The sequence below is a fragment of the Dermacentor silvarum genome, chromosome 1, assembly GCF_013339745.2.
Source record: "Dermacentor silvarum isolate Dsil-2018 chromosome 1, BIME_Dsil_1.4, whole genome shotgun sequence".
Classification (NCBI taxonomy): Eukaryota; Metazoa; Arthropoda; class Arachnida; order Ixodida; family Ixodidae; genus Dermacentor; species Dermacentor silvarum.
Window position 1 is genome coordinate 268,404,509 of NC_051154.1, and position 10,740 is coordinate 268,415,248.

Sequence of the window (10,740 nt, forward strand, 5' to 3'; positions counted from 1 at the left end):
GTTCACTACAATGGATCCATGTAACTACAATTTTCGCACTGTCATTAGTAGGGTCAGGCGCTGAGTGAGTTGCTGTCTACCATATGAAAGTATGCCATTTTGAGCCGTTTGTGAGATTGAAGCACCCAGTGACCCAGTCTTGACACATGTCAACTGCAAGGCTGTGCATCTTGTTGCCATTCTGCAAACATATCGGATCTTGAAGAAACTGATGTAGCTACCTCTGTTGCGCACAATTGTAAGCTGAAGCTTTCTTTGCCCACGTGCCAGAGATTTGGCAGGCTGTCGTGCATCTCACCGAGTAAAATGACCAGATTTCAGATACAAAAAGTGGTGACTTGGTAGGCTTGGAAGGCTAAAATGGAAGCAAACCTAAGCTTTGTCCTTGGCCAATAACCAAGTGAACACTGAAGGTCTGGCGAATGCACCAGACGCAGATTTAAAAACATTTGCTTAGAGCCGCACGTTATTGAGATTTTTATATCAAATAGCTGAATGAAAACTTAAGTATGCCCTTGATGAGCCATTATCATTGCTGTACTTATAAGGCCTCAAATTTATGTGATAAGTCTGCACTTCGCACCTGATTGAATAACAGTTATGAGATATTAAAACACTTCAGCCTGAAACACAAAGTTTTTTTCATTTATGACAAACAGTCTGGCATTTAAGGTTCTGCACGAAAGAAGCCATTGTAGTTCTTGGTCTCAAGGAAAGAAATTAAAGGATTCATCCATTTGGCTGCTAGCTACAGGCCTGTTGCGCTTATTACCTGTCTGTGCAAAGTCATTGGGAAAATTGGAAATTGTCATCTCCTACACTTGCTTTAAAGCCACAAGCTACTCGATTCGTATTAATGCGGGAGGGCAGGTCGAAAGTGCATTTGTGTTGGGAGTTCATGTCTGCGCTTGCTTATTAAATCATTTGGCATCCCGAGCCACCTCGGTTTGCATTATATCCGGTACTGGTCTGCACTCTACCCGTGACGGCAATTGTCTAAGACAGCATCTGACACACCACACACTCTGTGGGACATAACTAGTAGCCCATGTTGTATAATCAGCAAGGCAGTTGCAATCAGAAGCCAAAAATTGTGTGGAAGAGCCAAAGAAAGCTTCCCTTTAAAAATTCTGCTGACAGCTTTTTAAATCTGGAATGTCACTTACTTGACAGCCACACCACAATAAATGACACATCAACACCAATGCAATTGCAAGTCAGGCATGTGGTATGTTTTGGCATTTGCCTATTCTGGGCTTTCTTGAAAACAGTCAAATGAAAGGCTGTGTGAAAGTGTTATAAACTACTCCAGTGCAGATAAAAAAAAAACTATTATCTGCTCATTGGAGAAACACATACTAATTCCTTCTGCGTATTGCTGCTAGCAATCTCAAGTTGGTGTTGCCACACTGACAGCTCCATTTTTCTTTAAAGACTTGCCGAATATTTGCTGGAACATGCTGCATATTGTTGCATCTAAATATTTGGAAGTGCAAAGGTGCAGCGCATTTTAAGCTACTCACTACTCACCTTGCTCCGTTGTAGTATTCATCACAGTAACGTACATTCTTTAATTTGTCCTAATGCAAAGCTTTGCATGGTACAGGTGCAAATGCGTGTCGTTTGAAAGCAAAGCTATTACTGATCTTAATACCTTCTTGCCTTACTTTAAATTACACTTCTGGTCATTTCTTTCCTTCTGCGAAGAGTCGGTACTAACACATACCAGGGCATTTGTGTGCAGATATTCAGGTATGTATTGGCAAAAGTAAATGGGTTTTGAATTAAAAAACGAAATTCTCGCACCAATGACTGACCTCTAGAACATTCAACGTCTTGTATCATGGTCTGTAAAATAAACCTGGTTTCCACTCCTTACCACAGAAAGTGTTCTTGTTTTGTAGCTATGAAACTTTTTCAACATTTCTTTTGCTCGTACTGTTTCATATTTTGTGGCAGCTCACCGAAATGCACTGATGTTTTAAAGTAGCTTTAAAAATTACTTTTTTTTTACACCTACCATTTTAAGGTTTTGCAAAATTGCAGGCCTGTGAAACTAAATGACACTTAGTATGTGCAGTGATGCCATCTTTGTTCAGTGCAAAGTGTGGTTTTGTGTGGTGAAATGACCTCACTTGGTGTTATTGTTCCTTAATTGAGGTTTGTGGATATTAGCAATGTAGATAAGAAGCACAATCTCACTGGTTGTTACCATGTTGTTTAGCGTAGCTTTCTTGTACAGTAGACAGCGATAACAGTAGGCAATCACTATTGGTAGACTATGTTTATTATAGTTACTAGCATTAAGACATTGGTGTTCTTGTAGCATGATGACAATCTGCTGAGGTGGTCCAGGGCAGCCAATGATGGAATGTGCACCTGTAAGATCATTGCAAAGTGCAGCATCATGGTTGTGGATTGACTGAGAAATTTTTCTCATGCACACATGCTGCAAGAAAATGCCTCTTGCAATCTTTGGTGCTAATTTTAGTTTGGATGCAAAGCAAGCAAACTGCATCTCAAGTTTCCAACCATATCATTATCACATTTCTTTTGCCCTGGTATCTCCACATTCAAACAGTAGGCGAATTGACGAATGAAAACACTCAGGCTGTGCAGTGACAGCCAGAAGTCTGCAATACATCCACATTACGTACATGTACAGTGGACTCTCTGTTACGGTGAAATTAAAGGAGCAACAAAGCTGCACAGTTTTGTTGTGTGCACCTGCAGAAGTTAACACAAACTAGTCTTACAGGAAGAAGGTAATACACAGCCTATAATTGCTTATTGATAACTGTAATGTGCACACTCAGTGCGACCTAATTCAGTTGTCAGGATAAAACACTTTCCAAACTTGCTCAAAATACTTCAGAGGACTTGTACAGACAATACAGTAAACTGCTATTGTGTGTTATTGGTGATGCCTCAGAATCAGCACACTTGCTGTCATCATCAGCAGCAGCACCTTGTAGTAGTGCCTCAAGGAATTCAGCAGTTGCTTTCTCCACTGTTCCAACAAGTTCACTCTTGCTTACCCTTAAATGTTACATTTTTCGGAACTCTTAAAAGCACACAGGGGCCATTCGGACAACTGTAATCACTTCATGTTCCCACTGTGTAGAGCTTTTTGTTCATGTTGGTTAAGTTTGGTCTAATGAAAAACAAGTGCAAGCCATCAAAGCCAGCTTGCATTCAGTGTCTTGTTTGTATTGTGTAAGGAGTATGGCTAACCAGATCCATTCAGCTTAGTAGAAGCCCAATGCACATCTACCAGCAGCATGCCCCATCCAATTGGGCATCACGTCTGCATGTAATGTTAATTTACACTGTACACAGACACACACACACTTACAAGCAGCACGTGTGACCAGCTCAGAGGTGCCTCTCGCGCCCTAACGCACACACCATCCAAGTGGGCATCACGTCTGCATGTAATGTTAATTTACACTGTACACAGACACACACACACTTACAAGCAGCACGTGTGACCAGCTCAGAGGTGCCTCTCGCGCTCTAACGCACACACCATCCAATTGGGCATCACGTCTGCATGTAATGTTAATTTACACTGTACACAGACACACACACACTTACAAGCAGCACGTGTGACCAGCTCAGAGGTGCCTCTCGCGCTCTAACGCACACACCATCCAATTGGGCATCACGTCTGCATGTAATGTTAATTTACACTGTACACAGACACACACACACTTACAAGCAGCACGTGTGACCAGCTCAGAGGCGCCTCTCGCGCTCTAACGCACACACCATCCGATTGGGCATCACGTCTGCATGTAATGTTAATTTACACTGTACACAGACACACACACACTTACAAGCAGCACGTGTGACCAGCTCAGAGGTGCCTCTCGCGCTCTAACGCACACACCATCCGATTGGACATCATGTCTGCGTGTAATGTCTATTTACACTGTACACACATACTTGCACAAGCAGCACATGTGACAAACTCAGAGATAGTACCTTTCACGCTCTAACTGACCACCATCCAATCCACAGTCGCACTGCTGCACATAATATAGTGCATCCATTTGCAACACACTGCACACAACTAGCCTAGAAACGCTTCTCATGCCACACTGATAATACTTAACTATGCCATAGTGCAGGCAAAGCATGCCTTGCTTATGACAACCGTACTCTGCCTGTCTAAACAAAAACAGCCTTTTCCCTAGCTTTCTGCAAAACAACTAAGCTACTACCACACTACTACTAAGCTTACTTTGCTGGCCTGCAGTAATGATGGTCATTCCCAGTATGAATAAATAAGGTTTTGCTGTTCATTTCCCCACCTAAAAGATCCCGCTTTATTGCTTCTTGCTCCAGCATAGTTGGCCGATGACCTAGTGCCATTTTAGATTTGCTCTTTTTGGGTGCTGCATACCTCCGCTGTTTCTGAAGGTTTTTGTTTGCAGGCACCAATCTAAGCTTTCCTGCAGGCTCTCTCACGTCTGCAAGCTTATGCTTTTTAACTAACTTTGTTAAGTCATGTTCTATAGAATCCATTTTCTCGCAACTTGTTTCAGGAAGGTTTTTCAATATCTGTTGAAAAGCAGCCTCAGCTTGCACTTTGAACTTTTCAATTCTTTTTTCTGTTTTTTCTTCTTTCAAACATTGCTTTGTGCTCTGCATGATACCTTGAGCACTGGCCATTAAGCAGCTGGGATCATCAATGACACAAAAGCTTTGACTACCATTATCAAAAGAGACACTAGAGCAACTGGTTTCATGGCTCGGCAACTTGCTTGACTGCAGCACCATCAAAGCAACAGCATGAATGTGCTTGCACATGTGCACATATGTTACGTGGTCAAGACACGTACATGTGTATATGTTATGGCAAGCCTCGCAGTGCTTGCAATGGAGCTCACAACCTGTGCAAGTCCTGCCAGTCTTTTTCACGATGTGATGAAAGTTAACTATGCTCTGAGATTTTACCTGCCATACGCCATCTCCCACTCTGTCAATATCGGATGTCTGAATATCAATGCCTGCTTTGTGCTTTTTAAAGATAGCAGATTTGCGATGGTCAACTTTGCCTTTTATAAGTGCAACAGCCCTGTTGAAAAGTTTGTCAGCTGTCAAGGTAAAAAGTACATAGATTAGCTTGTCCAGCCGCACATTTACTTGGCCACCAAAGTAGGAGTACTTCAGAGTCTTGTGCATTGATTCAATGTGATTGTTTGTTGTTAAGCCTACCTGCTTTCTATAGCAATAGGCCCACTGAAGTACTCTCTTAGCATAAGTTTTCTCAAAGTATTTAGTAAAGCTTTCCAGATCCTCTAGATCTTTGGAAGCAAGGTTATTCTGTGTGTGCAACTTGGAAGGTAGGTTAAGAAATTCTTTTACTTTCTTATCTATTTCTGTTTCATCTGCATTGATTAGTGCGTGCAAGGTTTCTCTTGTGACATTCCTGTACTTGATGCTACTAATCATATTGAGGTGTGCGTTCCAGCTGCGCATCACATGCCAGATACACAACCACCGATTCTTCAAGGGACCCATCACTTGCTCCCATGTGTTGCCATAAACAGGGGCATCATCGGACATGAATGCTTTACACTCTATCACGCCTACCTTTCCCTTAATGGCCTCAAAAAACCTCACCATCGTTTCAGTGTTAACTCTCTTAGAAATCAAGTAGGCACATGGAATACCACAGCCATCTTCCGAGATGGTTAGCAGTGTTGTCAGCTGAAACTTGTACCTATTTGTGCCATGCGTAGAGTCAATACACAATTTCTCTATTCCTAGCTTACAAAGTAGTTCTCTCTGTGGGAAGGTCATCAAGGCAAGCTCAAAGTTGCCTTCAGAACTGCTCGGATCACCCTCTTTCCTGTAATACAAAAGAGGCGAGTCACTGCCTGCCTTACTTGGCTCATTTTCTGGGCTCATCAGCTCATTTCCTGTGTTTAAATCCTTCTCTTCCATTTCTTTAACCCATAACTCCACACTCGTAAAATCATCAGGATGTCGCCGCTCTGCTTTGTCAATATTATACTTATCGCGGATGTTCCGAAGGTCCTCTCTTGTGACAAGTTTCATCCGACTGCTAGCTGCACTTGTGCCTGCCTTGATTTTTTGCAAAATGGTCTTCGGTGGCACTCCTTCTGCTAGTCTACCTGAAAATTGTAAAGAGCAACTCATCAGCAACCAAGGAGGCTGCACATCTCTATTTTTTAATTTACGCAGACATCCCACTCTCTTTTTACTACACCTGGGAGGGCATGGCAGGAGCTGCACCTTACACTATGCCCACTGCTGGTGGGCATAGTTTAAGGTGCACCCACTGCTATGCCCACATCAATAGGTCCAGACAGATGGACTCATCATTAATACCGGGGACTCAGCTAGACTCTTAACAGCAGGGACTTCCAATTATTAAAAAAAAAAAACGGTTTCTCTCCCTCTCTACTGTATTTGCTTGTTGCTCTGCAGCAGAATATCTAGACTACTTTTTTGCCTAATAACTTGGTAATTCAGGCTGCTGACCTCTAGAATACGAGCTCTGAACATGTACTTTGTTGTTAAAATGCCTTTGCTGGCAGATTTGATGTAGCTTGAACAGGGCTGTCTTTGCAAAAACCAAGAATAGTATCAACACATGCCTTAACCACGGTGCTATTTAGACAAATTACATGTCATATGGGAACAGACAGAAGGCTCGTTAAATTAGTGTCATAATCTAAACATGCATATACTGCGTGTCCTAGCTAACACTAACCAAGCCGTTAAATGAAAAATTTTAAAATAAAGCACGATTTTAAGACCTACGGTATTCGGTCATCAGACCTCCGACTTAACATTGTGAATAATATAATTGTATCTTTCACAGTGTTCTGAAATACCTTTTGTCCGTTGAATAGTTTGGCTAACATTAAAATGATCTCTGTTTTCAACCTGAAGTGCATGCATATTCAGTTTTTCGATATCTGACAGACTAACAAATAAGTGTTTATTTTATAACAGTAATAAAAAGAAAGTATGTCCACTACCATGTTGAAGGTATTGGCTAGTTGCCCAAATGGCATCGCACATGGTCTTTTTTAACGCAATATAGACAGAGCCAGAAAGAGCACGCAGCGTAGTGCTTCTGTGATTGGCAGAGATAAGACATTTTGAAAAGTTATTTGCTGCAGGGTTTTTGTAAAGCCATTAAGTAAGGTTGTGCAAATAATTTGAATTTTGAAAATGAATCGAATGGCTCAGTCTACAGGGAGACGGATAAGTATGGCGACTCTTTCGAAGGATTCTGCGACACCAGTAGGTGAGAAAAGGGATGAAGCAATAATTCACACATTAAAAAGGACGCCTTGCCTTTAGGCAGCCTACAAATTTACTTTCTCGATTTAGTCCATTTATTTTATGGGCAATTTCACCATGTTTGCATCCATTTAAAACACTATCCAAGCTATAGTACATATTACAAACTTATTCTGGTGATATATGCTGTTCTCTTGTTTCATTACTATAAATGAAATAGTCTACACCGGATATCACCTTTCATTTGTTTCTCATTTATAAGCCTCTCTAGTTAACTAGACATCCAGTTTTAAATAGCATCCGAGTGTAAATAGCCTTTATTTTATTTTTTTACTGAAAGAACACAACCACATTTCAGTTCAGAAACAGCTTCCCTTACTAGGGTCTGTTCTTGTACATGTAGCTAAATACTAAATGCTAGCAGCATGTTAATGCAATGCATTTAAAAAACAATACTGATCTGTCATGGAGAATGCAGCAGTTATATTCTGACCTTGTGACACTGGAAATGAATGGCATGCATGAAGTCTTACCTGCAATTACTTTTTTTTCAGCCACAGAGAGCCTCTGATGAGCTATCTCATTCAGGTGTCCATAGTGGTTCTTCTGAAATACTACAAAGACTTTGTTATCCCTTTCTGTAACCTCAAGCATTGCAAAGCAATGTATGCCTGTTTTGGTGCTGCCTTGCACTTTAACCTGACGTTCGCGCAGCTTTGTAGGGAGTTCTATATATGTCCCGGAACGGTGACAATTTAGATATCGCCTGAACACTCCTGGCGAATTTTCTTTTCTTCCAGTAGAAGCAACAAAATGGCTGCAAGTCTCGCTCTCCACATTATCTTTCCAAGACAGGAAATCTGAAATAAAGGCAGTAGAAACATCAACACATGTATCTTGTAATTACATTCCACTGATTCGTTACAGAGGGTAAAAATTAAAACCTACGTCCCAAGGACTCTGATCCAAGCATCAAACAAGCAGGTTGCAGTAATTGCAGCAACTTTGATGGTATAACATGTATGGGTTATATTGCTAAAAGTTGTATTATGCACAACAGATGTCACGTTTTTTTTTCTATAAAAAACTTCCTTTATAAAATGTAGAGCGTAGCATGTTGTGGTTACAAAACTCTTGCTAGTACCTTTCTAGTACATTTACAGTGTTTGGCAGCAAACACGTGGCCATAACACACACACTTTCTGGATGGTTAACTGTTTAAGTCTGGCGACGTCTACGTAAAATTCTGTACGCACGTTTTTTTTTTTTGTGTGTGTGTGTGTGTGACAAGTTACACGGAACTACGTGCACACCGAATACTGGCACACGCTCGAGTCATTTCAGAAATAGCACATTGTGTCAAACAGGTTGGTGTACGGGCGAAAGGACCACATGTCAAACGTTATGCCTTATGGAAAGTATAATCGAGCGAGGTTTCTTACCTGCATACGTGTCAAACGTCAATGTCTCCACTTCCACTTCGAAGTTATGCTCACTCTCGTGGTGTTGCCGCAAGGCACGAAGCGTTGCAAAAATCTTGGGACACAAATCGCATGCGAGGGTTCGTTTCTTACTGGGTATATTTGCCTCCTCCTGTACGAAATTCTGCAAAGCTGCTACTCCGTGAAGATTTCTTATGTGCTTTTTTAAATTACTACGATTAGAAAAAGTCTTGTCGCAAAATTTGCAAGAATGCATCACGACGCGCGAAGTAGACAAAGCGGTCCCAGGCGTAGCGTTTCCACAGGTGATCATCTCAGTGCGCAAGGCAAGAGCGACAGCGGCGCACGTGGGCGACAGCATGCGCAGCTCTAGGTACAGCATACCCTAGGGAGGCATTGCCTACGGCGGCGGCTTTATTTTCCCTGCTCCTTGAAGCGGAGAATTCCCTGGAAAATGGCGTTTCGACGATACTTTCAGCCGACCAATGAAAACGAGGATCAGTCTCCTGTGGATACCTCCTCCGCCAGCCGAGACCATAGCATCATGGAGGAAGGAAAAAAATGCATAGCATAGAAAAAGAAAGTTGCATAGAGAAAGAAATTCAACTTTCTTTCTCTGTGACCATAGTTTCTTCTGTGACGTGGTTCTTTATTCTATGCTCCCGTGTTCCCTCTAGCAGTGGCCGCACCTGTACATACGGAGCTTTGCATTAGTGGTTCCGCTCATTCTATCCCAGCTGTAACTATGGAAAGACCACGAGCACGGTCGTAGAATAGGAGAGGTTAGAGTTACTAACTGTATATGCTCCCTACTACCTTTGGTAGCATATACAGTAACTCAGGGAGCAGGTGTTGCGCCGGAGCGCCTTTTCGCCCCATGGATTCCACTCGGCGCGAGCGGCAGCGGGAGCTCGCACGAGAGCGGCAGCGCCGACGTCGCGCAAATCCCGAGCTTCGAGAGCGAGAAGTGCAAGCCAAGCGCCAGCGGAGGGAAGCCGCTACCGCCGAGGATCGAGAACGGGCAGCGCAAGCCAAGCGCCGGTGGAGGCAAGCCAACCCCCAGTTTCAAGAGAAGGCAACCCAAGCCAAGCGTCAGCAGAGGCAAGCTAACCCCAAACTTCGAGAGCAGGAGGCCGAGCAGAGACGTCGACGCAGACAGATTTCTCCCACGGAGGGTGCCGATGGACGGTTCAAGAGAGAATTCCTCGACCGTGAGTTCGGCCGCAGCTGCAAGGCGAGACTGTGGTTTGATCGCAACCTTTCACTGCATGGATCCAACTGGCTTTACTCCCTGTTAGAACATCATTCCGTCGTCCGCAGCTTCGCCGAGCTGCGGGAAAGAGAGCTGAGAGAGAGAGAGAGAGGGTGAAAATAACATTGCGCAGCATAGCGGATGTGAGGTGGAGAGGAGGAGTGAGACAGGTGGTAGTGGGACGCGTAGAGCTGGCGAGCTGCTGCCGACGCCGACCGTGTTTACCCGCGGTAGAGTGACCTAGAACAACGCCCCAAAGCGCCGGCTCCGGCGACGGCCTTTTTAGATGATAAGTGGTTCTTGAGGGAAGGGAAAGGTTGGCGCTATCTTCTGCAGCCCTTGAGGGAGCACGGCTCAGCGCCAACGGGGAGGGGTAAGTGGGAGCGAAAGAAGGGATAGAGTGGAGTCGCCATGGCTGGGCGAAGCAAAACCGGCAGGCATAGGCGGCACGTATCAGGCCGAGATGGAAGGCCTTGGTGTGCTGCAGAGTCTGCAGGGGTGTTGTGCCAGGCCGGTCAGGCCCGGGGTGGGGTGGGAGGCCGTGAGGCCTTCCCGCTTGTAGAAATGTCCTTAAAGGCGGTGCGGAGAGTCCTGACGAGTCAAGGATGCGAAGCAGCTTATGGTCGGGGCTATATGTCACTCTCTCCCTCCCTCCCTCCCTTCATCCATCCGCCGTGCGGTGTCCACACCCGCACTGCGCATCCTCCTCCGCCTCATCGTCTCATCTCCTCTCCTCTCGGCATTCCTCCTCTCCTCTCC

The 10,740-nt window shown here is 43.9% G+C and overlaps 2 protein-coding genes and 1 long non-coding RNA gene across 3 annotated transcripts in view; 2 read left to right on the forward strand and 1 right to left on the reverse strand.

Moving 5' to 3' along the window:
* The first annotated feature begins 3,072 nt into the window (after positions 1-3,072).
* Positions 3,073-3,794, forward strand: LOC125942159 (uncharacterized). The gene is made up of 2 exons (XR_007464867.1): positions 3,073-3,381; positions 3,503-3,794. It is a non-coding gene; the product is annotated as an uncharacterized LOC125942159 (long non-coding RNA).
* LOC119437148 (uncharacterized) lies at positions 3,694-9,190 on the reverse strand. The gene is made up of 3 exons (XM_037704218.2): positions 8,730-9,190; positions 7,821-8,147; positions 3,694-6,146 (listed from the first exon to the last, which is right to left on the reverse strand). The coding sequence occupies exons 1-3, from the start codon at positions 9,109-9,111 to the stop codon at positions 4,243-4,245; spliced, it is 2,613 nt and encodes an 870-aa protein (XP_037560146.1). The 5' UTR covers positions 9,112-9,190; the 3' UTR covers positions 3,694-4,242.
* Positions 9,191-9,606: 416 nt separating this feature from the next.
* Positions 9,607-10,740, forward strand: part of LOC119437149 (uncharacterized) — a 24,623-nt gene continuing 23,489 nt past the window's right edge. Inside the window, exon 1 of the mRNA XM_037704220.2 lies at positions 9,607-9,963. Within this exon, the coding sequence (XP_037560148.2) occupies positions 9,607-9,963 (357 nt within the window). The remainder of the gene's footprint in view (positions 9,964-10,740) is intronic.

Bases quoted from the DNA above. Each gene is read 5' to 3' on its own strand.
- LOC119437148 (XM_037704218.2), bottom strand. From the start codon at position 9,111: ATGCTGTACCTAGAGCTGCGCATGCTGTCGCCCACGTGCGCCGCTGTC. The intron at 8,148-8,729 runs GTAAGAAACCTC...CCTTTATTTCAG, and splicing joins GACGTTTGACACGTATGCAG to ATTTCCTGTCTTGGAAAGAT. The intron at 6,147-7,820 runs GTAAGACTTCAT...TACAATTTTCAG, and splicing joins TGAAAAAAAAGTAATTGCAG to GTAGACTAGCAGAAGGAGTG.